Source organism: Neopsephotus bourkii, unplaced genomic scaffold (genome assembly GCF_033783945.1).
Source record: "Neopsephotus bourkii isolate Nb327-2 ecotype Australia unplaced genomic scaffold, CSIRO-AGI_Nbou_v1 NB_1044, whole genome shotgun sequence".
Taxonomy (NCBI): Eukaryota; Metazoa; Chordata; class Aves; order Psittaciformes; family Psittacidae; genus Neopsephotus; species Neopsephotus bourkii.
The window spans coordinates 48,557-75,783 of NW_026901533.1; the positions used below are offsets into that span (position 1 = coordinate 48,557).

Below are 27,227 nucleotides of genomic sequence, written 5' to 3' on the forward strand. Positions count from 1 at the left end.
ACTGGGGATGGCACAGCCCCGGTGCCCCATCCCTGGGTTATGGAAGGGGGACCCGTGACCACCTCACACCGTACCTGAGCCCCTGCGGCCGTTGGGGTCTCCTTTGCCCCCCGATTTGGGTGCGTGCTGCGGCTTGGAGGGTTTGTGCTCGGGGGTGGATGCGGTGCTGCCGCTGCCTGGGGCTTGCTTGTGCTTGGCAGCGAATTCCAGGTCGGGAATGGCCTTCATGAGCTCGGCTTGGGTCTCCTCCAGGAGGCGGTTGATGTCCTTGGCGCTGTACTGGGTCAGCGCCGCTCGCTTCTCCTCCCAGTCCCGCTCAGCAGCCTGCAGGAAGAACCCGCTGCAGCCCCATGCACGGCAGCATCTCCTCCCCTTGCAGGCAGGATGGGACCCACAACCCTCCTGCCAGCCCCTAAACTGATGCCGAGCCCAAAAGGAATGGGGAGAGACACAGCGCTGAGCCCATCACAGAGCTGCACCCCCCCGTAGTGTGCAATTGGGGGTGCTCCCAAAGCTGCATTAATGGGGGCTCCCCATTTTCAGCCACCCTGTTGGCTGCAAACCCAGCGAGGAGAAGGAGGATAGACCAAATTCCTGTTCACAGCTTCAGCTGGCAATAGAACCATAGGATCATAGACTGGTTTGGGTTGGAAACCATCATCGACTGGTTTGGATAGGAAACCATCATAGATTGGTTTGGGTTGGAAACCATCATAGACTGGTTTGGGTTGGAAACCATCATAGACTGGTTTGGGTTGGAAACCATCATAGATGGTTTGGGTTGGAAACCATCATAGACTGGTTTGGGTTGGTAACCATCACTGACTGGTTTGGGTTGGAAACCATCATCGACTGGTTTGGGTTGGAAACCATCATTGACTGGTTTGGGTTGGAAACCATCATAGACTGGTTTGGGTTGGAAAGGACCTTAAGGTCAGCTACTTCCAAACCCCTGCCATGGACACGGATACCTCACACTAAACCATGTCACCCAAGGCTCTCTCCAACCTGGCCTTGAGCACTGCCAGGGATGGGGCAGCCACAGCTTCTCTGGGCACCCTGTGCCAGTGCCTCAGCACCCTCACAGGGAAGAGCTTCTGCCTTATCTCCAACCTGAACTTCCCCTGTTTCAGCTTGAACCCATCACCCCTTCTCCTATCGCTCCAGTCCCTGATGAAGAGTCCATCCCCAGCATCCCTATAGGCCCCCTTCAGACACTGGAAGCTGCTCTGAGGTCTCCACGCAGCTTCTCTTCTCCAGCCTGAACAGCCCCAACTTTCTCAGCCTGGCTCCATACAGGAGCTGCTCCAGCCCCTGAGCATCCTCATGGCCTCCTCTGGCCTTGCTCAACAGCTCCATGTCCTCCTTATGTTGAGGACCCCAGAGCTTCACACAGTGCTGCAAGCTGGGTCTCATGAGAGCAAAGGGATAGGATCACCTCCTTCGACCTGCTGCTCACTCTCCTTTCAATGCATATCCCATAGGGAAAAACCCTCTGGAAGAGCCCCCCTCCAAGCCCCAACTGATCCCAAGCTCTCACCTCCACGGATACAGCTTTGTCCGCGCTCTTCTTGCTGGGGGTCTCAGGGCCCGTCTGGGTCTTGGCTGGCACCATCTCCGGCGCTCGGGAAGGGTTGTTACTCTTGGAGGGATGGCTTTGGGGTTGGGGGGAGCTGTGCCCAAAGCCGGGCATGCCCAAGGTCTCAGTGGCGGCCGTCAGATGGTGGAGGCTGACGGGGGGGCTGGTGGGCATCTCCAAATCCAACCCCTTGCTGAAGTCTGTCTCGGGGGCCACTTTCTTGGGGGACTGGCTGAGGTTGCTGGGGGACGTCCAGACGCCTTCATCCACTTGCCTGCAAGGGACAGAGCAATGGCACTGGGTACGGGTGGTTTCACTGCACCCTCTCCAAGGAGCAGCACCAAAACACTCGCCCTCCTGCATCTCTGCGCTACGGGGATGAAGGTTGAGGTTCTCAGATGGCTGGGAAGGGGGTTGGTATCGATGCTACAGCCTCCTGTACCTGGCTGTGTGTTCCCATTAACCTGGTAGGAAAATGGATCTTCCCAAACCCTGCCCCTCTGTCAGATCTGGCTGAAATTGCCCTTTGGATTTAGGAGTTACGAGGGATAAGGGATGACAGCGAGGGCAGATTCAGACACTGTGATCATACAAGCTCACGTCCACACAAAACCAGGCTAACAAAGAGCCTGAGGCTGTGAGCTGTGAGCCATCCAAAAGGGCTCATAATGGGAAGAGGCAGGTAGGCTCAGCCCAGCACCATCATTAGATCTGGAAGGTGATTTTCCCCCAGCAGAACCTTTCCCTGCTCCTCAGGAAAGAGGTTTCTGATCACAATGAGGCTGCTTTTCCATATGGATGCACCCCCATGCTTTTCCAAGGTGATCTGGAAAAGTGAGTGTAGAAAGAGGGGTTCCCACTTTCTAAGGTGGAAGGACTAAGGGTGGGTTTTGGTTCCTTAGCAGTAAAACGAGCTTCCTTTCCCCATCCCTTTGGGATTTGCACCTGTAGTGCAGGTAGGATACAGCACACAACACAGAGGGCATAGGGAAAAGTGACGGGACCGCTTGTGTCCTCCAAGATGCTCACCGACGGATCTGGGCGAGGGTGTCCGTCACCGTCTTGCAGCGCTTGAGGAGCCCATCGAGGCGGTTCGGCTCCTCCTTGAGGAACTTGACAGCTTCCACCTCCACCCGCAGCACCACCCGCATCTTGCTCTGCAGGCTGGGGAACTGGGCTGGGGTTGGGGGGAGAGGTGGGGGTCACCACAGCCCCTTTGTGCCACCAAAACCCCCATGGTCATCATACCCAAGGCAAGGGGACCCTGCCAGATGGAGCGGGATGAAGCCTGAGGAGATGGGGCTGGTGCCTCTCCTGCTCTCTGTGTGCTTCATCCTTTCTCCATCCATCCTCAGGCACAGATTTTAACCCCTGAAGGTGTCCCCCTCACATCCATGAGCACCAAACCCCACTCTGGAGCTGGGAACTTGGTACCCAGGACTCAGTGGCAAGGGCTGGCATGGAGCAGGTGCCAGTGCTCTGCTCAGCATCCCGGCTGCTCAGCATCTGCCTGACTACATGGAAAGGCTGCAGGAAAAGGGAGCAGCTCCTACCTCTCCCCTGTGCCTCATAGTGCTCCTCATAGCACCCCATGGACCCTTGTCTTGCAACCTCAGCGACTGCTGCTAAATCATCATTTATTGTCTGCTTTGGCTCTGCCACTTCCAATTGGGGTGCTGAGCATCTCTTTGTGAAAGGCAGGATGGGCACAGCCTGGGAACAGGAGGCTGCAGGAGCAGCAGAATCAAGGGCAGTGTTTAAACCCATCACCCCTCATCCTATCGCTACAGTCCCTCTCCAGCACCCAAGGTCCTCACCCTTCAGGTCTGTCAGCGTCTCCCCCAGCTGCTTGAGCACCACTGCCTTCTCCTCCAGCTCCTGCACAGGGATGAGCCAGTGGTTGTGGGTCAAATCCTTCTGGATCTTCTCCACTGACTTCTCCAGGTCACTGTGAGCACATGGACAGGGCAAGGGTGTCACTGCAGAGCCCCCGGGGGTGGCCACAGGGGTGAGAACAAGTGGGCTGGGGACATGCTAGACATGCAGTCAAGGATGTGGCCTGGATGCGGCAGACCTGCTGCTTTCCACCCATGGAGGTCAATGCCCAAGGACCCTCTACCCACTTGCACACCCAGCCTTGGCTCACTTGAGCTGCTGGGTGATGAGCTCCTCCTCGTTGAGGTAGCGGAGCCGTTCCTCTTCCACCAAGCTGCGCTGGCGCTGCAGCGGGTCCTCGTGCTTGCGCATGGTGTCCGTCACCCGCACGCTGATCTCCGTCTCCGTCCGCCGCAGCATCGTCTTCACCATCTCCTGGTTCTGCAGCTGCAAGGGACCGGGATCATAGGATCATAGAAAGGTTTGGGTTGGAAGGGAGCTTAAAGCTCATCCAGTCCCAACTCCTTCATGGGCAGGGACACCTTCCACTGGAGCAGCTTGCTCCAAGCCCCATCCAACCTGGCCTTGAGCACTGCCAGGGATGGGGCACTTCTTTGGCCAACCTGTTCCAGTGCCCCATCACCCTCAGAGCAGCGATGGGGGGTTCAGTGTGAGAAGGGATCCCCTCACTCTCCCACACCCAGCCCCATGCAAAGTCACCAGGAAAGGGGGATTTTCCTACTCCAGGTCTGGAGCCACCCCAATGAGAGCCCCCCCCAGACACCCACCTGCAGCTTCTTGAGCTGCTGGAGCTGGTTGCGGAGGTCGCTGGCGTTCTGCTGCAGGTCGTGGAGGTGCAGCTGCATGTGCAAGCGGGTGATGGCCGTGGGCTGCCCTGCAGGGGTGCTGGTGGCGGAGGGTGGTGGTGGTGCAGGCACTGGTGTCCCCATGCTGCTGCGGCTGGTTGCTGCGGGGAGGGCAAGCAGAGGGTGCTGAGTGCTGATATCCCAGCCTGGAGGAGGCTGCAGGCTCCGTGCCTCTGCTTTCCCAGGAAAGAACTTCTTTCCCAACCCATGCTTGGGGTGGTCTCCAAAATAACCCCATCCACAGCACCACCATGCTGGACCCACCCCGGAGATGCTACATAGTGGGACAGGGGGCTCCTGCTGGTTGCCAGCACACGGTGTGGGGGCTGCAGACCCGCACTCCTGTGCCCATCCCAGGACTCCCCACAGCCACGGGGCAGGGTGAGGGGCTGGCTCCCCAGTTACTTACACGCTGATGGGGGGGTCCCGCCATTGGTGGCTTCTGTCTTCTCACTGCAATGAAAAGGAGGAGGGAAGCGAGAGCATCCTCACCAGCTCAGGGGTGGCCACAGAGGGGGCTGCAAGCAGCATCCCCCTCCCCACAGCAGAGCCCGGGGTCCAACTCCTTACCTGGGGGTCTCAGCCTCGGAGCCGCGGAGCAGCGCGCTCTGCACCAGCCCCGTCAGGCTGGCGATCTGCTTCTCCATCGCCTCCATGCGCTCTCTGCCATGGGGAAGGGAGAGGGGCTGGGTGAGGAGGTGGCTTGGGTACCACGGACACCCTCAGCCTTGTCCTTGTCCCAAAAGGGACACAGGGGAGGCAGCAGCGCTGCTGTCACAGCTACACCCATCCCCTTCACTCTGTGCCTCCAGCATCCCCCCATTCACTGCTTCATCGCCCATCCCATCACCACGGGGCAAAGCCTTCCTCTGCTCTTCCTCTCCCTCCCCAGCCGCACTGACAGACACCACCAGTGCATCAAACCTCATACCCAAGTCCCACCTCACCTTGTCTCCGTGTCTTTAGCTGGTCCAGGGGAGCCAAACCCCGACAACGGGCGATCCCCAGGGCCAGGAAAGAGCTCCGGAGGGCCGGAAGAGCTGGGGTTGCGCGGCTTGTTCACAGGGCTCTCCATGAAGACGGAGGAGCAGGAATCCTTGCGGAAGGACTGCCGGACAGGAGAGGAGCGGCTGGGGGGTCCCGAGTAGGGGCTGTGCGGGCTCTGCCCCGGCTGCACATCCACCAACCGCCCATCAGCCATCTTCTGCGGGGAGGATGGAGGCATGCGGAAACCCAGACCGGGGCCGTACGTGTCGCTGTACATGGGGGCATTGGGCTTGTAGAGGTTGTCCTCCAGCTCCGTCTGCAGGGCGGCCGCTGAGTAGGTGCTGAGGGAACGCACGGAGCCGCGCTTGTACAGCCCCCCCGAGTAGCCAAAAGGGTCTCCCATGCCAGCCAAGGACTGCGTGGAGGTGATGCTGAGCCGTCCCTCGTGCACCATGCCGTAGGGATCGGCGTAGAGCCCCTCGTTCTTCATCAGCACCACGTTCTTCCCGGCTAAGTCCTCGTCCGGTTTCACATCCCGGCGCTCCAGGATGGCGCTGGGGCTGGGTGAGACGCCCTGCGCCGGTGGCAGGTTGGAAAGGCGCTCGCTGTGATGGACGGGGCTGCCGGCATAGGAGGGCGGGCGGCCGCCGCTGTAGGACATGCGGGAGCGGGATGGAGACGAGGACTGGAGCACCGGTGGAGGGGAGCCCGAGGCGAGGTGGGAAGCCGGGGACATGTTGTTGAGCCGGCGGGTGGGAGAGGATTCCCTGGATGTGTACACCATCTCCCGCTGTGGAAAGGGGCAGGATGGGGGTCAGCACCTGCAGAGCAGCTCCTCTGCCCTCCATCCGCCTGGCTGGGACCCTTCCTTGCTGCATCCCTGATAACTGCAGCTCCCGCATCTTCACCTGCCGGCATCTCCCTTATTCCCATCGAGCAGGATGATTTATTCTGATGAATCCCCTAATTATCATGTTTATTGCCCTGCTGTCAGGCCCCAAACATCCATTCTCTCAAAGTAACACTTAACAATGCTGGAACCGGGGCAAGATGAATCGTAGTCATCACCCTTTCCACAAACACAAGCAATTGCCAAGTCCCTATCTCCATCACTTTCCCTCTTTACTGGTTCCAGCCCACTGGATGCACCCACCCTGTGACAACTGTCCCCTTACCCTCAAGTCACCGTTGGTGATGTGGGAGGCTGGGAACGAAGCGTAGAGAGGCTCCTTCCGATAGATCTTGATGATACTTCTGTCCTGGATGTCCCTGGAAGGAGAGGCAGAGCCATCAGCATCCCAGACAGGCAGCCACCGAGCCTGTCCCAGACACAGGATTGCACCCACACCCACCCTTCTGCTTCCATCCCACTGATTTCCTTGCTTGGGATGACCTTAAAGGAAGGAGCAATCAATCTGTGGTGGATTTCTGAGCTCCCCTCCCTCCCCTCTCACCGGACATCCTCCAGCTCATAGAAGACATTGCGCGACTCGTCCTTGATGAGGATGGCCGTGTTGGGAGACTTCAGCATCCCCATGGTGAGCTTCTGGGGGAACATGTGCACAATGAGGGCGTGCAGGGTGTCCATGCTGCTGATCTCGTGGGTGATGTGGACGCGCCTCGTCTCGTCCCCAAACTGCAGGAACAGGACCCCTGGAAGCAGAAGGAGCAGGAAGCGGTGAGGTGCTCACATCCGTTCTCCATGCAATGCAGGTTTGCCCACTGGTCAACCAGCCTCATCCTCAAGCAGTGAGGCTGAAGGCAGCTTGGCCTTGGCCACCCTGCAGTGCCCCCACCTCCATCTGGGGTTATTTGGGCAGACACAAACCAATCCCATGCCCATCCCACACCAGGCACATGCAGGCATCCTGCTGGCAGGGATGGTTGGTGGTGATGGATGTCTTGGGACTGGGCACGGCCCTGATGGTACCTGGTGATCGCAGCTTGGTCTGGCTGGTGGAGCGGGACAAGGGCAAGCTCTGCCGGAACCGGTTCATCCTGTTGAACCCCAGGGGCAGCTCCGCTTCCGACATGGTTTCCAGGGATTCGGCCGAGGCGAAGGAGAGTTTGGCTTGATCGGCCAAGCCAGGCTGGGAGCCCTGGGAGTGCCGGGAGCTCCTTGTCTGCAAGAGGAGAGGTCAGAGGAGAGCTGGGTACCCCAGCCCATGGCTGAGCTCCCCTGGATGCTCACAGTGATGGAGATGCAGGGATGCTCATTCCTGGCTCTCCAGCTGAGTCAGCACACTGCTGTGGTCCAGCGCAAGGCCCCCTCCATCTCTAAGCATCTACAACATTGCCTCCTGCAATTGCTCACTCCCGTTTTCCTCTCCATGCTATACTTCAAAGCCTCCCAGTGCCATTCCAGGAGCCTTTGAGTTCTCCCACCAGTGGAAATAAAACCAGTGCTAGCTAGCTGGTGACAGAGCCAGGCTCGCATGCGAGCGCTGGAATAACCTTAGCAATTACAGGAGGTTACACATCCATTACACCAACGAACCAGCTCCCGGGAAACATAAATGCCTGGCTTCTTCTGGAAGCAAAGCAGCAGCAAGGTTTATGGCTTCCTGCACGGGGGGAAGGTAATGGATTTGGGGTTTGAGCAGTAAAGATTTAATACGCCACGAGGCCCATTTCACATGGCCAAGGGTACATCCAATCCAACAGCATGGAAAGTCCAGGCTCCGCATGCTGGATTCCTGCACCACCACCTCCAAATACACAGGGAAGGGCCACAGGAGCAAACGTTGCCCATGGATCCCTCCAAAGAAAAGGCTGGATTTTCCCATACACTGTCTTTAATGCTGGGAAATCAAACAGAGGGAGAACAAGCAGCTCCCGGGGTGTGGAAAAGGCAGCGTGGAAGGGACAAGGGCTCTATTTTAAGCCCAAAAAGCAGCAGCACTATGAAATGATAACAGGCATCCTCCTCCTCCTTTAAATTAGACATTAATGGGGGGGTGTTAATTAATCTGGCAGGGAGGGGTTTCCAATGGCTGGAAATGTTCTTGCTCTATGCAGCTAATTGCTGGAAAATCGACGGCTTTAGTTCTGTTGTTGCTCCAGCACAAAGCACGTTGGCAGCGTTGAGGCGTAACAGCTTACACTGAGAAAGGGAAGTGGGGCTGGATCAGCACCATCCGTGGGTGAGGAATGCAGTGAGCAGGAGGTGATGGAGAGACCTGGTCTCCTCTAACACGGGTCTTTGGGGCAAAGCATTTGGATTTTGGGGCTCTCCATCCTTGCACAGCCCTGGGGAACCTGGAGGGTTTGTGGCTCCCTATCTCCATCTGTCCTGGGGTGGGTTTATGGTGCTGCTCCCAGCTCCTGAGCCAGGATGGATTTATGGCTGCAGGGATGGATCAGGAAGTACATGGCCAGGATGTGACCCATGCTCTGCCCTCCTGGCAGCCCTTTTCTCTCTGTTCCTTCCCCTGTTCCATGCCTTCACCCTGCTCCATCTCCATCGATCCCTCCTTGCTCCCACCACCCAAATCCCTCCCAGCCAGAGCCCACACCTCAACCGGGCTTTAAACCTGTTGAACTTTCACACCAGATGACAAAAGTCCTCACAGCCCCTATAAACAACACCCCAACACACCATGGTCTCTACAGTGCAACAACCCAATGCACCATGGTCCCTATAGCACAACATCCCGATGTACCAGGGTGCCTGCAGCCCCTACAGCACAACAACCCAGACACATCATGGTCCATACAGTCCCTATAGTACAACATCCCAATGTACTAGGGTGCCTGCAGCCCCTATAGCACAACAGCCCCGACACATCATGGGCTCTACAGCCCCTATAGCACAACATCCCAATGTACCAGGGTGCCTACAGCCCCTACAGCACAACAACCCAGACACATCATGGTCCCTACAGCCCCTATAGCACAACATCCCAATGTACCAGAGCGCCTACAGCCCCTACAGCACAACAACCCAGACACATCATGGTCCCTACAGCCCCTATAGCACAACATCCCAGTGTACCAGAGTGCCTACAGCCCCTACAGCACAACAACCCAGACACATCATGGTCCCTACATCCCCTATAGCACAACATCCCAATGTACCAGAGCGCCTACAGCCCCTACAGCACAACAACCCAGACACATCATGGTCCCTACAGCCCCTATAGCACAACATCCCAGTGTACCAGAGTGCCTACAGCCCCTACAGCACAACACCCCAACACATCATGGTCCCTACAGCCCCTATAGCACAACACCCCAACACACCATGGTCTCTACAAGGATGCTGGAAAGGGCAGACCCTTTAAGTGCTATGGGGGGGGGTCTCTGCCATTCCTTGCCTGTGGCTCTTTTGGCCCCCCCAGCTTTGCTGTGGGACCTGGGTGCCCCAATGTCCCTGCAGCAGCAGCAGCAGCGGGGAGCTGCGATGCCCTGTCCTTGGCCTCCAGCAGACCATAATGAGCTGACTGCAAGGGAATTGGGTTTTATTGCTCTGCCTCCCTAATGGCTTTTCCTCCTAGGAGGTAATAACCTGGCCACTCAGCCCCACACATCCTGCCTGTGCCCATGCTGTGCCCACAGCCCCATTCACAGCCCTCCTGGATAAGGTGGGACTTGACCATAGCCAGCAAGGCTGTGGCTTATCCCAATGGTGTCAGGATCTTCATCCATCCCCATGGAGTTTAAACAGGGTCCAATCCTGCCTTGCTGGGTCTGGACCTGTCTGTGCCAGTGTGTGCACTGATGGGATGGAAGGCCCCTGCTCTCATGTGCATGGGCTGAGCTTTGAACCGGATGCAGGATGGATTTGCATCAGGGACTGCAGTGATAGGACAAGGGGTGATGGGTCTAGAGGCAGGGACCCCTTCCACTGGAGCAGCTTGCTCCAAGCCCCTGTGCCTTGAGCACTGCCAGGGATGGGGCAGCCACAGCTTCTCTGGGCACCCTGTGCCAGCGCCTCAGCACCCTCACAGGGAAGAGCTTCTGCCTAAGAGCTCACCTCTGGCAGGTTCAAGCCATTCCCCTTGGCCTGACGGCTTAAAGCCATCCCCAGGGATGCCTGCAGTGTGGGAAGCAGCGGGTTCATGGGCAGAGCACAATGGGAAGGAGCAAAGCAGCTGCCCAAAAGCAAGACTAAAACCTCCCAAGGCCAAGGGCAGCTCCTCCCATGGCACCAAGGGCAGGAAAGGCTTTGGGAGGGCAGAGCTGCGGTGATGGGCACCGAGGCCAGGGGGTCTGCAGCCTACCCTGGGGAAGAAACCTGCTTGGGACCTGCCAGGGAGCGGTTTAAAGCCCCTGGTTTAAAGCAAGGGGAACCTCAGCAGCAGCAGAGCTCTGCACACTGGGGATGCTCCATGGGTGCTGCTTTGAGTGGTTCTCCCAGTGCAAACCCACTCACAGAGCACCCACATCCCCCCCTGGACTCCTCCTGGGAAGCAGTGGGAACATCCCCCCCAATGCTGTTGGCAACAGGAGCATCCCCAGCACCCCCACACCTCCTTGGGAGCTTTAAATGAAAGAGATGGGATGGGGAATGGAAGGAGACGTGGGGGCTTTTGTCTTTTATCTCCCCAGAGCTAAAAACAAGCTACAATTAAGCAATCCTTTCAGCTCCTAAAGCTCCCACCAATCCCTTTCCTGTCAGCGCAGAAGCAGCTTCATTCTACCAGCTTGGCTAGATAAGGATGCTCCTCTCCTCCTTCTCTCTCTTCTTCTTGTCCTCATCCCTCCCTCCTTTCCTCCATACCCCTCTTCAATATAACCCTCCCCAGCTTCAAGGGCTGAATGCTCAGAGCTGGAGGAAGGGAAGGACCCAAGTCCTTCCTTGGTGAGGACTGAGGACATCCCTCTGGACCCAGCAGTGATGGGTACCGCAGCGAGCATCAAACTCAAAGCCACTGGAGCTCATTCATCTTCCCCACTCACTTCCTAAGGCAGGCAAAAGGACCCTGGAGCTGGAGGGTTTGTCCCAGTGGATGCAATGGAGCCTCCACCAGCACCTCAGCCTCCGAGGGCTGTGCTTGGCTTAACCTGAGGAGGAAGGAACCGTTTCAGCCCCGCTTCTGCCTGACCCCTCTGCCCATCACACACCGCACTCAGCATCCCCCGGTGCCATGGTAAGGACCTTACCTGCAACAAGGAGATCCCCCTGTGGTACCCAAGCACCCTGCTGAGATGTGCACAGGGGACACAGCTCCTCTGCCCCCAACCTAGCGCCCAGCCCAGCTCATCCCAAGCTCTGCACCCTGTCCTGGCACAGGAACCAGCCCCTCTCCCCCCAGAACCCAGCCCAAGCAGCCCCCAGGCACCGATACCGACCTGTGCTCACAGCCGGGATGGATAAGCCCTCGCCGTGCTAATGCCATAGGCTGTTATATGCCCAGGCTGTGCTGGGCACTGCTGGGACTGGTGGCAGCTCCAGGTCCCTCCCAGCTCATGCTCCATCCTGTCCCGTTGGCAAGGAGGATGGACCAGAGCGCATCCGGGCTGGCTGAGCATCATCTTTGCATGGATGGATGGATGGATGGATGGATGGATGGGTGGATGGAGCCCTGCAAAGGTCCTGCAGCACTGGGTGCTGCTGCCTGTTTGCATGTCCTCTGCCAAGCCACATGATGGGGATAAAGGGAATTGCTCCCTCAAATGCACTCTGGCCAGCTTGGGAAACAGCTGGGAAAGCCAGCCCTGGGCAAAGCAATGCAACCGGTTATTTACCAAGTGCATAAAGCCCCGGCTCCAGCTCCTGGTTGGACACAGATCTGGATTAATTCCTCATAATCCCCCCTCTCACCATTTAATCCAGCATCTGACTACAGATCCCATCTGGTGGCTTGCTGAGCTCTCGGGATGGAGCTCAGCATCCCAATGGTCTGGGCTGTGTTGGGGATAAGGAGATACCATCAGCCTCCAGCAGCAATGCTGGGAGCAGGGAAGGGTGTTTTGGGAGTCACCCCAGGCTTTTGCTGTGGGACCAGGGTGAGCTACTGCACCTTTCTGTTCCATCTCCATAGCATTCCTTGGAGCTGGATTGGGAAGAGCCATGGGAGAGGGTAACAGGACCCTGCATGTAGGGTCCCACGTGATGCTTCTTGGACCTTTGCTCTCCATCACTCTTCTCCATCTCCCTAGCTATAAAATTAATATAATTATATATAACACATGATTAAGATATCTGCTTTTCTCAGCCATTACCTGCATCCCTACCCCTGCCTGCTGGATTTTGAGGCCTCCTGCCTTGAATTCCCAGACTCTGGCACACTGGAGCTAGTGGGGACCATCCCTCCTGGCAGCTCCCAGCCCATGCCATTCCCTGGATAAATGTATCTCAGAAACAAAGGGATGGGGAAAAAACACCAGTGGATGTGATCCCTTGGCCATCCCCATGCTGGGAAGAGCCTTTCAATGGACACTGCAGGTGTAGCTTCCATCCACAACCGCACCAGCTCAGTGCAAGGCTGCATAGGGACAGACCTGAGCTTCCTCCATCCTTATCCTTTGGGGAAACGTTCCCAAGGAAAACATTTTCATTGGAATTTGAAACTTTTCCCTGCAAAATGGACTCCAGTTGGTGTCTGGACAACCCCTGTGAGGCTCCCAGCCTGGCCAGCTCACCCTATTAGGAGTGATCTGGCCCCTCTGCAAACAACCCCGTGCCAGCACATCACAAACTGCTTCATCCATTCATTCATTCATTCATTCATTCATTCATTCATTCATTCACTCACTTATTCCTAACAAACTCCCTCATCCTTAATTATTGATGCTCCCAGGGAGTGAGTCAGCGAGGAGCTGGCGGCTGCTCTGTAAGAGAAGCAGAGCCCAGGTAATGGGACACTTCCCCAGCAGACACCTCCTCACCTCGAGTCTGGCTGCAAATCCCTCCTGGAGAGCATCCCTGGACAGAACAGAGCATCCCCGACTGGGATGCAGCATCCCCAGCACTGGGTACCACCAGCCCGGGTATCAGCTCTTGAGTTTCAAACTAGTTTCAGAGAGGGCAGCCCAGCTTATCCCAGTACCACACATCCATAGGTGCCTCTCTCCTTCTGCACATCCCAGCTTTGGTGCTTGATCCCATCAGGATTTACCCTTCTACATCCCTGTACAACGTTTCACACCATCTCCACCAACCAGGAGCACTGAACTTGAGCAAAACTACCATGCAGGGAAACACTCCAGCACCCCATCTCCTGCTTCCCAAAACAGAGCAAGCAGGAGATGCTCAACTGGGAAGAAAAGGAGGAAAAACTGGAAGTAAGTGGGGCTGCAGCAGCAAAGGTGGAAGAAAGGAGAGGTCAGGGTGCTGAGCATCATAGGAAGGGATATACCACCAGTATCTCCCATGCAAAGGGGCATCCCTCTCCAGCATCCCCCACCCCTCTTGCCATTGAATTCCAAGCGTTCCCGCTCACGGCAGCAATAATTCATCCCACGTCTAATGCTCACCATTTTGTCAGGATTATCCCGATTAACCCAGAATTAATCCTGATCCCAATGTTAACAGGATTAGCGTTAAAATCGGATTAGGCTTTTTTAAACCAGACCCCTTGACTAAAGCAAGAGGCCTTCCCCACCAGATGTGCACAGCCCGCTACCAGCATCCAGATGTGAGCAGGGGCTGAGTGGGTGCTCAATACCCTGCAACAGGCCCTGTGTATGGGTGACATGGGTGAAATAGGGTGCTCCTACAGCAAGCATCTCCTGACAGCAGCATCCTGCCCTGCAAAGCACAGGAGCTGCCCGAGCATCTGAAGGTGATGAGCTTGAAGCCCGACCCTTGGATGTTGTATTCCAAAGCACAAAACACCCTTTTGCCCTCAGACATGCCCCTGCCAGGTCCATGGAGGACACGGGTGGCTGCTTGTCCCCTCTCTGCAGTCTTTCCCCTTCCTGCTGGCACCATCAGCCTCCTGCCTGATGAATATTTCAAAGCCTGGATCCTCTGCAGCCTCATGAATATTGACGGCTGATGGTTGCCACGGTGGTGGTCCCTCTCCATCCCAATCCATCACGAGCAGAGGGGCTGGGAGCTGGGACCATTCATCCTCACCTCCCAGCACTGGCTCCAACCTTGGCTCCCTTGGGATGGGTAATCATTAACCCCCTAGCAAAGGCAGATGTGCTTTTGTTCCTGGAGTTGTTTTCTCCGTGCCTCAAACAGGCATTTCCAACCTGGCATCCATAGGGAGAGCATCCTGGGTGAGACCCTGAACAAACGGGGAGGGACCAGAAACAAGCTTGATGCAGCACATCCCCTAAGGGTGAGGTGGTTGCAGGAGATGGGTTATGTGGCATCAGGGTGAGGGTGCCAGTCCTGCCTCCATCCCTGGATGTTCATCCCGACCATCCCGCTCCTCACAGTGGTGGCTGTGTTCCATCCCTGCTCTCTGGCCATGCTCCCTTGTGTGACAGCATCTTCCAAAATAAGCAAATTACTGCATCCTTCAGGGATGCTGACGGGAAGGAAGCAAATCCGGGTGTGGGAAAGCAGCAGAAAGGGGATGGGGAGCAGGGAAAGAAGGGACAAGCCCTTGTTGGGGATCACCAGGATGCAGCCACCAAGGGATGGGAGCTGGAACAGGCTGGAAACAGCAGGGACATGGGTTAGCAGCATTAAGTGACAAGGAGTTTGCAGTGACAGGTGACAAGGCTCAGCTCTCTGGCATCCCAGGCATGATTCGCTTTAACAGCTGTATACAAGGGAGACCGGGCTGTGGTTAACACATGCGGTGCCTCTGGTAAGGGGGAAAAGGCTTGAAGGGGATGGTTTGAGGTGGAAAAAACCCCATTGATAACTTCATCTGGAGGTTAAAGAGCCCCAGATCTGGGATATCAGCCCAGGTATGGCTGCAGGTCCCTCTGATGCATCTCCCCTGGTATAGAATCATAGAATGGTTTGGGTTGGAAGGGACCTTCAAAGCTTATCCAGTCCAAAGCCCCTGCAATGAGCAGGGACATCCCCAACTATATGAGGTTGCTCAGAACCAACCCAGCCTGGCCTTGAATGTGTTCGATGGTGTCACCTAGTCCCACTGCACCTCAGCTCTCCCATTCCTACACTAAGGATGCTCCTGCCATCCCTGCTGAGACAATAAATCACAACACCCAGGATCAACAGATAACCCCGAGCAGCACCCATGGACAGGGCAGAAAACCAGGACGTGCCCCAAAAGCAGCGGTTACAGCCCAAACCCCTCCTCCTGTGAGCAACAAAACAGAACTGGTAAATGCCAGTCCCACAGAGCACGGTGGATGCCAAGGCTACAGGAGCAGCAGGATACAGGAGCTAAGCCTGCCTGCTATTTGCTTGTCTCCTACATGTAAATACCACTGCCTGCCTGTAATACCAGGTCGGGAAACGCCTTGAGTCCCAGCCTGCTGTGGGATGGAAATGGCTTCCCACTAAGGAGCCATGGCATTCCTGGGAAGCTCCATGCCCTGCCCAAGCCACTGCATCCTCAGTGCTGCTGGAGCAGGAGCCAGGCAGGGACAGCACATCCCATAAAGGTGTCCCCGCTCCTGCTTTCCCCTTCCCACATCCCAGCCATTCTTTTCCCCACTTCCCTTCACTTTAATCCCTTTTATGTTCTTTTAAAGCCCTGGCATCGAAGGAGCGATTCCAAGACTCTGCCTTCTGTTCTTCCCATCCCTCCTCCAGCCCATAAGTGACAGCAAGGAGCCAGCCCACCCCTGTGTTAGCACAGCAGGAGCCCCCAGCCCTCGGTGCTGCTTCTCTTTGCTGCATCCCTAGGAAGCGATTTTCCCCCTGGCTGGATGCAGGGAGGAGTCCCTGGAGCCCCCCAGGGCTGAGATGCTCCTGCTCTGGAGCTGCTGACACCCAGAGCATGGTTTTGAACAACCCCAAATCGGCAGGGATGGAGGCTGCGAGCTGGGATGTGGTTTAGGTGATGGGAAGGCGGGTGGGTACCAGGTTGTCCCGGCCATGACAATGGCCATGGAGCAGTGGGATCAATGGCTCCATGGGAGGGGAAGGGACATCCCTGAGCTGAGCAGGGCTGGCTCCATCTAGAAGCAAGTGCAGAAACCCTAAGGATGCGCTGGGGCAGGAGGATGGAGCAGGGCAGAGGCTGTGGCAGGACCTGCTGACACGAGGGGATGCAGAGGATGGAAAGGGCTGGGGACTGCTTGGTTGCCTGGACCCCCTCTGCAACGACAGTGCCGACACAGGAGCCCATCCTCAGACAGCCACAACAGATGAACACAGCAATGCAGAGCCCCCAAATCACACACATGGAGAGCCTCAAAAGAGCCCCATCAGCATCTGCTATTGCAGATGGAGATGCCAGGGCAGGAGGAGAGTGTCCCTAGGAATTTGGCACAGCCCTTCCCACCATCCAATCCAATCCCCTCCAACCCCCATCAGCTGGGGCTCTGGCTGCAGCCCCCCCCTCTTTGGAGAAGGGATGGGGAAGGGTTGAGTTTGCATCCCCAGCAGTGATGGGTGGCACAGACAGGGAACCGAAAGCTTTCTTATCTGAGATTGCAGCTTCCCAGCTGAAGGCCAAGCCTGCAGCTCCACAAGACCCCAGGGGATGCAGATGGCTGCAGTGGCCTCAAGGAAGCCCCCAGCACCTGCCTGTGGGCTCAGCATCCCCACAGGGCTCTCCCCATGACAAGCATCCTCAGCTGCTTCTGTCTCATGCCCCACTTGTTATGGGGTCAGGCAGCTGCCAGCCTCCCTCTGCTGTGATTTATCCCATAACACATTCCCAGGCAGGATGCTCCCCTTGCAATGCAAGGCACTTGGGTGGGAAAAGAGATCCCAATCTCTGCGGATGCAAACCCAAAGAGGACCCCACTGGGATGCGTGAACCCCTCAAGTTTGTCCCCGTTTTACTTCTTACTTACGAAAAGAAAGAACAAAATCAAACCAAATTAAGGCTTTGGCACCTTCCCCCATTCCCAGTGTTGGGAATGTCACTGGGAGCACGCGGTCAGTGAGAACTCAGACAGCTGAACGCTCGGGGAGCTGCTGCTCACCCCCTCGTGACACCGCGAGTCCTTTGGGAATGAAAACCCGGAGCAAGTGCACATATTCTGCATTCTACAGCTCCTCCGCTCGCCGCTGCCATCCAAGAGCCTGTGTTTTCCACATTGGAAAAGCAAACCCGCCCGGGATAACGCGCCAAGGTCATCCAGCAACGCGCCTGGCCTTGAAGTGTTGCCACCGCATCCCTGGGTGAGCAGGAGGGAGGAAGGGCAAGGGGATGATGGTGCATTCACCCTGCCAGACAATGGGGTAACTGTTTGCAAGGTGCTGGCAGGAATCAGACCCTTGCTGCTGCCAGGAGGCTCCTGCCATGGTCCCCTTTGGGTAGCCTGGGAGAGGTGGGTTCAAGCACAAAGATCCCAGTGCTATAAAGGAAACACTAATGACTGAGGGCTGGGGCAGCCTGGAGGAGAGAAGGCTCCTGAAGGGGAGACCTTAGAGCAGCTCCAGTGCCTAAAGGGGCTGCAGGAAAGCTGGAGAGGGGCTTGGGACAAGGGATGTAGGGACAGGGCAAGGGGAATGGCTTGAACCTGCCCGAGGGGAGACTGAGCTGAGCTCTTAGGCAGAAGCTCTTCCCTGTGAGGGTGCTGAGGCGCTGGCACAGGGTGCCCAGAGAAGCTGTGGCTGCCCCATCCCTGGCAGTGTTCAAGGCCAGGTTGGACACAGGGGCTTGGAGCAAGCTGCTCCAGTGGAAGGGGTCCCTGCCCGTGGCAGGGGTTGGAGCTGGGTGAGCTTTAAGCTCCCTTCCCACCCAGACCAGGCTGGGATTTCTCTATTCTGCTTCTCCTGCAGCCTCCTGATGAACAGGCTGGTACCGTAACACCCAAACAACAGAGCACAGGATGGAGACAGAGATGTGATGGCCAACACAGGACAGAGCTGCCCCTTCTCCTCCCGCAGCTCTCAGCCTGTCCTTTTCCCAGCATTAAGGTTTCTTCTGCCACCAAATAACTCCAAAGCACCATGGGGTGATAGTGGGCTAAAGGAGGGCAGGGTGCACACCACCCCTCTCAGAGAACAGGTTTGTATCTACACCACAACTTCAGCCAGAAGCCTAAAGATCCATCTCATGAGCTTAAGTTGCTGCTGAGCTAAGGACAAACCACTTTGGCACAGAATTCCTTAACAAAACACCCCCCTCCACCCCTACACAGACAGAGAGGAGGCAAGGATGGAAAAGTGCATGCATTTCAAAGAGAAGCATGGAAAAATCAGGAATACTGACCTTAAAGCTCCAGTAGTTGGGTTGCTAATGAAAAAAAATCAAACAACAAAAACAAAAGGAAACAAAGAAAGAACATTAAGATTCCGCTTTGACTTTTGGTTTCCTCCTGAGAATTGGTCACTTTAAGCAGTGACATTAAACCTGCTCTCGTTTCTGCTTCAAGTATCCCCTCCCAACGGGTTCCTTAAGTTTCATGCTGCTAAGGGCTGGTGAAGGGGGAGCGGGATCATGCAAGCAGGCAGGGATGGTGACTGCACTGAATGCAGACTGGGGTGCAAAGGAAGGGAAGCGAAGCAAAGCAGGGAGCGGGATGGCAGCCCAGTGTCGCTACTGGAGTCACTGGTGTGCCCATGTCCCAAGTGTTGGTCAGGCTGCTGCCCTGGGAGCTGGTGCTGGAAGCCAGGATGATGTTCATTTATAAAGGGATCTTCCAATCCCCCTTCCCTGCCCTGGCCACCTCCCTCTGGTGCTTCTTCACTGTTTCCACTGGTGTCAAGTCAATGTGCTACAGCGAGTGACAGGAGCTGGCATCACTTACAGCCCAGCACGTTGCAGAGCCTGGGAGCTTCCTTCCGGTGGGTTAGGGGATAGAATAGGATCAGAGAATCAAGTAGGTTGGAAAAGACCTTTAAGGTCATCAAATCTGATGGCTGGACTTGATGATCTTGAAGGTCTGTTCAACCTAGTTGGTTCTATGATTCTATCCTATGTGCTGAGGATGCTCAGAGCTGCAGCTCATGGCAATACCCATATATGAGTTAGAGACTGGGGACCCGCTCCCAGGGCAGCACTGGGCTCACACAACCAGGATGGAGCCCAGTGGACAATGTGGGGACCGGATGGGGACAGGAGAGATTTGGGCAAAGCAGGGATGAGCTTGGCACAGCAGCAGCACAAGCAGCTTCATCCCACCCTGGAGATGATCTCCCAGTGCCATCCCAGTGCCAACCCCAGCTCCCACAGCACCACAAGACCTTGACAGGAGGGAAGTTAAACCTGGTGAGGATCCACCTTGCTGGAAGGGGATGCTTTTCTGGCAGCACTGAGAGGAGCAGATAATGGGAAGGGTGGAAGAAACGGGGACAAAGCAGCTTTTATCCCAGCGCTCTTTTTATTGGGATCAAAGTTCTCGGCTGCTCTTTTCTCCCCTCTCACACCCGCCTATCACCTTGCTTTTATACAGTGGTTATTTCTCCACCACAATCACTACGGCTGCAAACCTGGTTTGTTATTTTGGGTTATTATCTTAAATGGAAAGTAACCCCCCTACACATACCAAGCTCCCTGTCCCCACCAGTCCCAGCAATGCCCTGGTGCCTGCCAAGACCATTCATCCAAGGCCTGGCTGTTGGGGAATTAACCCTTCTGCTGACAAGGTAAATACAGGTCTAGCCTAGGTATATAAACACCAATGCACTTGTTAGGCTCATCTCGAGCACCAGCAGGATGCTCTTATTCGTCTGAACCGCGTTCAAGATGCAGTTCACGTTAATATTCCACAAGACATCCGTAGAGCCAAAGTTTGGCCTCAACCAAACCCAAACGGTTTGAAAAGTGTTTGAAGTCAAACAACTGCAGTGTTTTCATGCAGACGAGCCTCAAGGCACAAAGGTCTTTTCCAAGGGCACATCGTGACTCAGAGGCAGAACCAGAAATAGAAGCCCAGAGCTGTGATTACCAGGCACCATTAGATAACAACCAGCAGGATCCAAGCCTATCCTGGGCACATCAAGCTCTTCCAAAACACCAGGATCTTGGAAGTCAGAAACCGCCTCAGGATGCTTTTTGGTCCTAAACGACTCCATCCATCACATCTACAATTAACACCCCCGCTGCACCAGCACAAGGCCCACTGGCAGCACTGGTACCTGCCTGGCCATGCACAGGAGCACATCCCAAACTGCAGCACTGCCCTGTGTCGGTAGAAGCTCACAGCATCAGCACATCCTCGGAGCTCGCTGTCTCAGGGAGGTGAGCAGCATTGCATCAGCTCCTGAAGGCTTTGACATGCTGTGCCTTGATGGGGAAACAGCTCCAGCTAAGCTGCACAGGGCAGCAGTTTTGTGGCTCTGCTGCTGCTGCTCAGCTGCACGCAGCCCAACTCCCCAGGGCCAGGCTTGGATGCTGCCTCCCAGGAAATGCTGCATGAGAGACCCTTAATAAACCACAGCCAGGAGGGAAGCCTTCATCCCCTCCCATTGCCACACTCACCCCCTTTGGCATCCAGTTCTCCCCACCAGTACACCCAGACAAGGAGGGAAGCAACAGAACCCCCTACCCAGGAGGGCAACAAGGAGGTGCTTGGTCCCTGAAAACATGGACTGAAGGGATGCTCACCCGCCCAGGTCCTCTGTGCTTTGAATGGCTGCAATGGGCCTCAACATATATTTTGGGAAGAGTGGTCAATACCAGTCTGTCCCAGTCCCCAAAGGGCCCAAACTCAGTCTGTGGTAGGAGAGGATGCTCTTGACTTTGTCCTTGTGCAACTTTGGGTTTTTTCCTCCATACTCTTCCTTTTGCTGTTGAAGTGGCTCAGTAATTTTCCTCAGACCCTGATATTACTGATCCTATCTCCTGCCAGCCCTTGGTATGCATTTTATTTATTATTTTAGGATGACTGGACAGGCTTATCACAAAGTCCATAAATTACATCCCCACCGCACACAACCACTCCCCATCAAACCGGTGATGAGCTTGTCTGAACCCCAAAGTGCTGTGGAATGGAATCCAGAATATTCTGGAAGCAATTTGGGCTGGTTTGCATGACTTGAAGCACACACCAGGATGCCTTGGCACAAACACTCTCCCATGTCCCTGGATCCAGCCCCTTCGCTGGCATCCCCATGAGCGATGCGGGACCCCTAAGCAAAGGAGCTGGGTATGGGTTGGATGCGGGGTAGGGGATGCGCTGCCTGCCCTGCCTGTTCCCTGCCAAGAGGCAGGGCTGTCCAGGACCTACAATCTGGTGCTGTCTACCATGGCCAAGCAGGGGATGGACACCACCTTTCAGGTCTCCATCTGTCCTTGCAGGCTTTGCTGTTGCACCAGCCCGTCCTTCATCCACCCCAAATCTCCCAAAGCAAAGAGGACACATTCCCCCAGCACATACAGCGATAGGGCACAGCCCCAGCTTTCAATGCAGCCCACCCCAAAGGCAGGGGACAGAGCAGGGACAGCCCCAGCTCCCCTGCAAGCAACCCAGCATCCAGCCAGCCTGGCAAGGGAGGGTTTGTACAGAGAGGAGAAGGCCAAGGTAGAATTAACATATCGCTGGCTCTTCAAAAGCATCAAAGGGAGATAATGGTCTGAGAGAGGATTTGAAGCGACAGCCTTGTTACAAGCAATAAACCAGGCAGCTCGCTTGCAGCAGGGCTGTGCAGAAGGTATGGAGAATTACAAAGGCTGAGATGATAATTGCGATGAAAGTCATGTCCATGATGCTGCAAAACGATGGACTAATGAGGACTGGGGCCCCCCTAAAAGCACAGACGTGCACATGTGTGCGCAGGCACACGTTTACCAGCTGGAACAAGAGCAAAACGGGGCTTGAGATGCTCCTGTGAACCCATGAGGGAACCTATGCACACATGAATGCTTGGAGAGATGCACTTGCATGAGTGCTGCAGAAGAGAGGAAAACCAGAGGTGGGGGGTTGTATTGAAGAGCATGGTGGAGTTTAACAGTCATATTCTTTATAGTCTTTATGAGATTATCCCAGGAGAAGACAGGAGGTAAATGGAGGAAATCCAAGTGAGTCACTGCCTTGACCGAGGCAGACTTCCCCAGGTTAGCAATTAGAACACAGATCTGCTAGTGATTAACAAGGCAGCACTGAATGCATCCCTCTAAACCAGGCAGCATCTCCAGTGCGCTCCACCAAAGGGAGGGACAGAGGCTTCTTAATTCACCCGTTTTCAGGAGCTGCCGTTTCTGATGGAGTCCCCCTCGGGCACAATGTCTTGACAAACAAAACTCCCCTTGAAAAATAGCACTAAAGGGAATTTAATCTGCTTTTGCCTTATTAAAGTTGGGGAATTTATTTTTTTTAATGCTTTCCAGCACAAGAGAAAGGGAATGAAAGTGGAAATAGCAAAATGACAAGATAAAGAGTCAAATGCAAACAGGAACCTGATAGAGTGAAGAGCGACCCCGGCGCTGTGCATTGCAGATACTGTCATCAGAGGCCTCGCAGTTATTGCAGGAGCACCTCTCAAACCTGAGCATCTCAGCACCCAGGAGAGAGACAAGGTGGGATGTGGGAGCACAGGGGATGGTTCCCATCAGACCTGGGCTTCTGAGGGGCTTCAGGGAGTCACCCAGCCCAGACCCCACCATGCAAAGGGTACCAAGAGGCTTGTTTTGCTTGTCTTTCAGGCATGTTCAGGCAGAGACTTGGGGTTTATGACACCTCTCTCCAGTCCCCAGCCCAAAGATGCTCTGAAGGGCACCAAGAGATGGCATCAGATGGCTTGTGACAGTGAGCAGGTATCACCGACAGACCCCTGGCACCCTGCACCAGCCCTCATCTGCACACACCCCCCAGCCTGCTCTCCATAGGAGGTTCATCAGCGCTCCATCAGTGACTATGGCCTTGACCTACAACACCCAGGTGATATTAGAGCACAAGCGCTTTGGAATGTCCATGGATTTATGCTCCTGACCCTTCCTTTCCCGATGCCAACACAAAGCAAATCGACAACGCCTGCTCCTAGCAGTGCACCCCCAGAGTAGCTCTGCTGAGGACCACCCGTGTTTGGGTGTTCAGAATCCCCCTTCTGTGGCCTCCAAGGTCAAGGTCTCTGTGCCATCACTGCCCATACCCTGCAGCAGCCAGAGCAGGAAGCAGCCATGCACCCCAGCACAGGGACCAGGATCCCCTCCAACCTCCATCCCGCTGCTGGCGCATGGGAAGAACAGCCAAGGTGCAGGGCCAAAGGTTTTGGGGGGGGAAGCAGGCAGAAGTTGGGCAGATCAGATTGCAGAGTAGCTATGGCAACGGCACGGCGTAGGTGGACCAGCACAATAGGGACATGCAAGGTAAACCCGGCAGCGAGCAGGCAGCGAGCATCCATCCGCTCCCCACTGCACTCAGCCAGGGACAGCACCAGGGTCTGGACCCCTTTGGGGTGACCTCCACCCTCCGTCAGGTGCCTCCAAGCCATGGAAGCTCATCCCTGATGGCCAATCCCTGAGAAACCCCATGACAAGAGCAAGGAAGGACGGATCCTCTGGAGAAGGAGGCACATTTGGGTTAAGAACAGCAGGAAACTGAGTGGAGGGGCAGGGATGGATGCACACGGCCACATCCCCGCATCCGTGTGTGCCGGAGAGGCTGGAGTACACACAGGCAGCAGCACTGGCACTGCGCTCCTGGGAACCACGGTGAGGAACTGGGAGCACTGGGAGCCCAAATGCAGCCAGGGAAGCGCGCCAGGCGCATCCCACCTGCTGCCGGGATGGAGTCGGATCCGATTCCCGGTGGGTGTGCAATGGACATGTCCCTGCTGGACCACACCAGGCTGCTGTTGCTGTCATCAACACGGCCGTATTCATTATCCACTTCTCAGGAAGTGGGGTGACCCCCGGACCTTCGGCTGACTCCCAGCTCCTGAGAACCTGATTCCCAGCCAAACCGTGGATCAGGTCTCTTTTAATCAGCCCGGGATCGTTCCCAGGAGGGGAGAAATAAGAGAATCAAATAGAGACAGCTCTGGCTGCTCCCAGGGACACACACACACACTCCTTCATGTTACTCCTGACAGGCACACACGCTCTCCTCCACCATTACAGCACTTTGTGATGGTTCACAACACGCTCCACCTCTGGAGACCAAGATGAGACCCTGGGAAGCACAACACAGAGCCCTGCTTCTCGCTCCCACTGCCCCAGGGAGCTCACACCTACCAATTCACTTCAGGCACTGTTCACAAGCCTCCATCACCACTGGTTTGGCAAAAACAGAGGTTCCAGGTACCCCGTGCCTATGGGGGGGACCCCCAGCCCAGTCAAGCACCCCCACGAGAACAAGACAATGCCAACCTCACACCATGGGGATTGCAGGGACATGCTGTTAAGCCAAGGGCCAGGGTGGGCTCAAAGCCGGGTGGGTCCTCATGGTGCTGGCAGGACCCCTATGGGAAGGATGCTCGGCCAAGTGAGCTGGAGGTGAGACAAGATCCCACACGGCGCAGGGATGCTGCATGCCCAGGCCACCATCTGCCCCTCTCCGTCTGCCCCCCCTACAGCCTGAGAAGGGCAGAGAGGACCGGTGTCCCCTGCAGAAGGACAGGGACACGGGTGACAATGCAGGGGTGCCCTGCGAAGACGGGGACTGCGCAGTGGGCTTGGCACGGGCACCGCGGGGGGCTTTGCATGGCTCCACGTGCACCGGGAGGAGCAGGGTGAGCCCCCCCCCACCAGCTGCTGCACCGAAGGGTAATGCAGGGGCGATGAAACCCACAGACTGCCACCAGCTCCATGCTGCGGACTTGAACGTGGGGGGAACCCCGCGAAGGGGAAATGGGGTGAACTGGGGGAATGGGGGGGCTGGAAAAACAGGGGGGAATGAGCGCCGCGGCCAAGGGAAGGGCATGATCGAGAGCACCGGTTGGTGATGGGAATGGGAGAGGGGAACACCGGGATGTCGGGGCAGACGGAAGGGGACGTTTGGGAAGGGGGTGCTGGGATGGGTGGGAGCGACCCCAGGGTATCTGGGCAAGGGGAGGGCGGGGGGAAGCGGACCCCGGGATGCAGGAGGGGACCACGACACCGGAGGGATGCGCCGCGCCCGCCCCGCCGGCCCCGGTACCTGCGGCAGGTGAGATCCGCAGCGCCGGCGGGGCGCGCTCGGCCCCGCTCGGCTCCGATCGGCTCCGCTCGGATCAGGTCGGCTCCGTTCGGATCACATCGGCAGCGCGGGCCGCGGAGAAGGGCGGGGGGGGTGAAGAGAGGGCGGGCGGTGCCGAGCGGAGTCACCACCTCCCGCCGCTGCGGCCGCAGCCGGCCCCGCGCGCCCGCCCTGATAGGGGGCGCGGTCACCATGGCAACCGCGACTCCACCTGCCGCCCCCTGCAGCAGCGCCGGGCCGCCGGGAGGGGGAGCGCGCTCCCGGAGGGGGCGGGGCCAGGGGGCAAAGGGGCGGGGCAGGGTGATGGGGTGTAATGGGGGGGTGCAATGGGGCTCGATGGGGTACAATAGGGATGCATTGGGGCAGGGGCGGGTGATGGGGTGTAATGGGGGTTGTAATGGGGTACAATGGGGCGCGATGGGGTACAATAGGGATGCATTGGGGCAAGGGAGGGTGATGGGGTGTAATGGGGTGCAATGGGGCAAGGGTGAGTGCTCGGGTGCAGGGGATGCAACGAGGCTGGTGGTGCGGTGGGGTGCAATGGGACAGGGATGGCTGCTGGGGTGTAATGGAGTGCAATGGGCAAAGGTAAGTGCTGGAGGGAATTGGGAGTGCAATGGGCAGGGGTAGGTGCTGGAGGCCTGGGTACGGGCAGCATGGTGCATACATCCATTCACACACCCCATAAACCACTGCTGTAACACAGGGTGCCTGAATGTGACTGGCACAGCCTCATCGATCCCCCAGGGTCCTGGGACCCTGAGTTCTCTGCAAGTTCTCCCTTCCTATGGAGCGGGGAAGCAGCCAAGACACATGCTTCAAGCAGGGAAACTGAGGCACGGAGCCACCTGCAGCAAAGCAGCATCTCCGTAGCCTGTTGCACCCTACCTACATCCCCACTGCATCCTGCCTGCATCCCCATTGCATCCCTGCCTGCATCCCCATCGCATCCCTGCCTGTGCTGGTGACGCAGGACAGAGCAAGGGCCTGGCTCTGTGGTCACATCCATCTGCACTGGTTGGTATTTATTGATTCCAAAGTCGGATTTGTTCTGTGCAGCTGCAGATCTGCTGCTGTCAGGCAGCCACCAACACGTTCCCACTCGGCTCCAGCCTTTCCCTATTATTTTGTTCCTGCAGCAGAGCTGGACAAGCTAAAATCCGAGCTTTTATGTACTTTCCTGTAGCCCTGAATGAGGCACGTTTCTGCTCCAGCTCCGCTGCAGTATTTAAACCCACACTGCAGCTTAGGAGCTGCAGGGCACCCGAGCAGACAGGGCTGAATGATGTTTTACCTGCTTACAGGCAAAGGAGGGGGTGTAATCCCTTCTTTTCTGGGATTTATCACTTATCTGCATTAAAACCATGTTGTCCTGGTTGGTACATACCCTCAGAGCCCCATCCCAAATGCACATCCAACAGGAATGTGGGCATTAGTAGGAAGCAGGGAGGGGTGATGGGGTTACCCCTTTGAACCATCATCTAATTATTTTTTTAGGTGCTATTAACTTTGTGTGTATATATATATATATAAACATAATGAGATAGAGATATAGGTATATAGATGCCTAGGTGTATAAGTATATAGGTATATGGGTATATAGGTATATAGGTATATGGGATGGATATATAGGTATATGGGTATATAGATATATAGGTATATGGGATGGATATATAGGTATATGGGTATATAGATATATAGGTATATGGGATGGATATACAGGTATATGGGTATATAGATATATAGGTATATGGGATGGATATACAGGTATATGGGTATATAGATATATAGGTATATGAGATGGATATATAGGTATATGGGTATATAGATATATTGGTATATGGGATGGATATATAGGTATA

General features: G+C 56.1%; 1 protein-coding gene across 4 annotated transcripts in view; it reads right to left on the reverse strand.

The window, feature by feature from the left end:
- SRCIN1 (SRC kinase signaling inhibitor 1) overlaps positions 1-27,227 on the reverse strand; it is a 47,530-nt gene that overhangs the window by 8,130 nt on the left and 12,173 nt on the right. For all 4 annotated transcript variants that reach the window (XM_061360994.1, XM_061360993.1, XM_061360991.1 and 1 more), the window contains 13 exons: positions 18,519-18,542; positions 7,238-7,430; positions 6,762-6,960; positions 6,483-6,576; positions 5,268-6,097; positions 4,891-4,983; positions 4,730-4,773; positions 4,243-4,421; positions 3,726-3,901; positions 3,397-3,527; positions 2,609-2,756; positions 1,541-1,853; positions 75-324 (listed from right to left, as the gene is read on the reverse strand). In XM_061360994.1, coding sequence (XP_061216978.1) covers positions 75-324; positions 1,541-1,853; positions 2,609-2,756; positions 3,397-3,527; positions 3,726-3,901; positions 4,243-4,421; positions 4,730-4,773; positions 4,891-4,983; positions 5,268-6,097; positions 6,483-6,576; positions 6,762-6,960; positions 7,238-7,430; positions 18,519-18,542 — 2,674 coding nt within the window. The remainder of the gene's footprint in view (positions 1-74; positions 325-1,540; positions 1,854-2,608; positions 2,757-3,396; positions 3,528-3,725; positions 3,902-4,242; positions 4,422-4,729; positions 4,774-4,890; positions 4,984-5,267; positions 6,098-6,482; positions 6,577-6,761; positions 6,961-7,237; positions 7,431-18,518; positions 18,543-27,227) is intronic.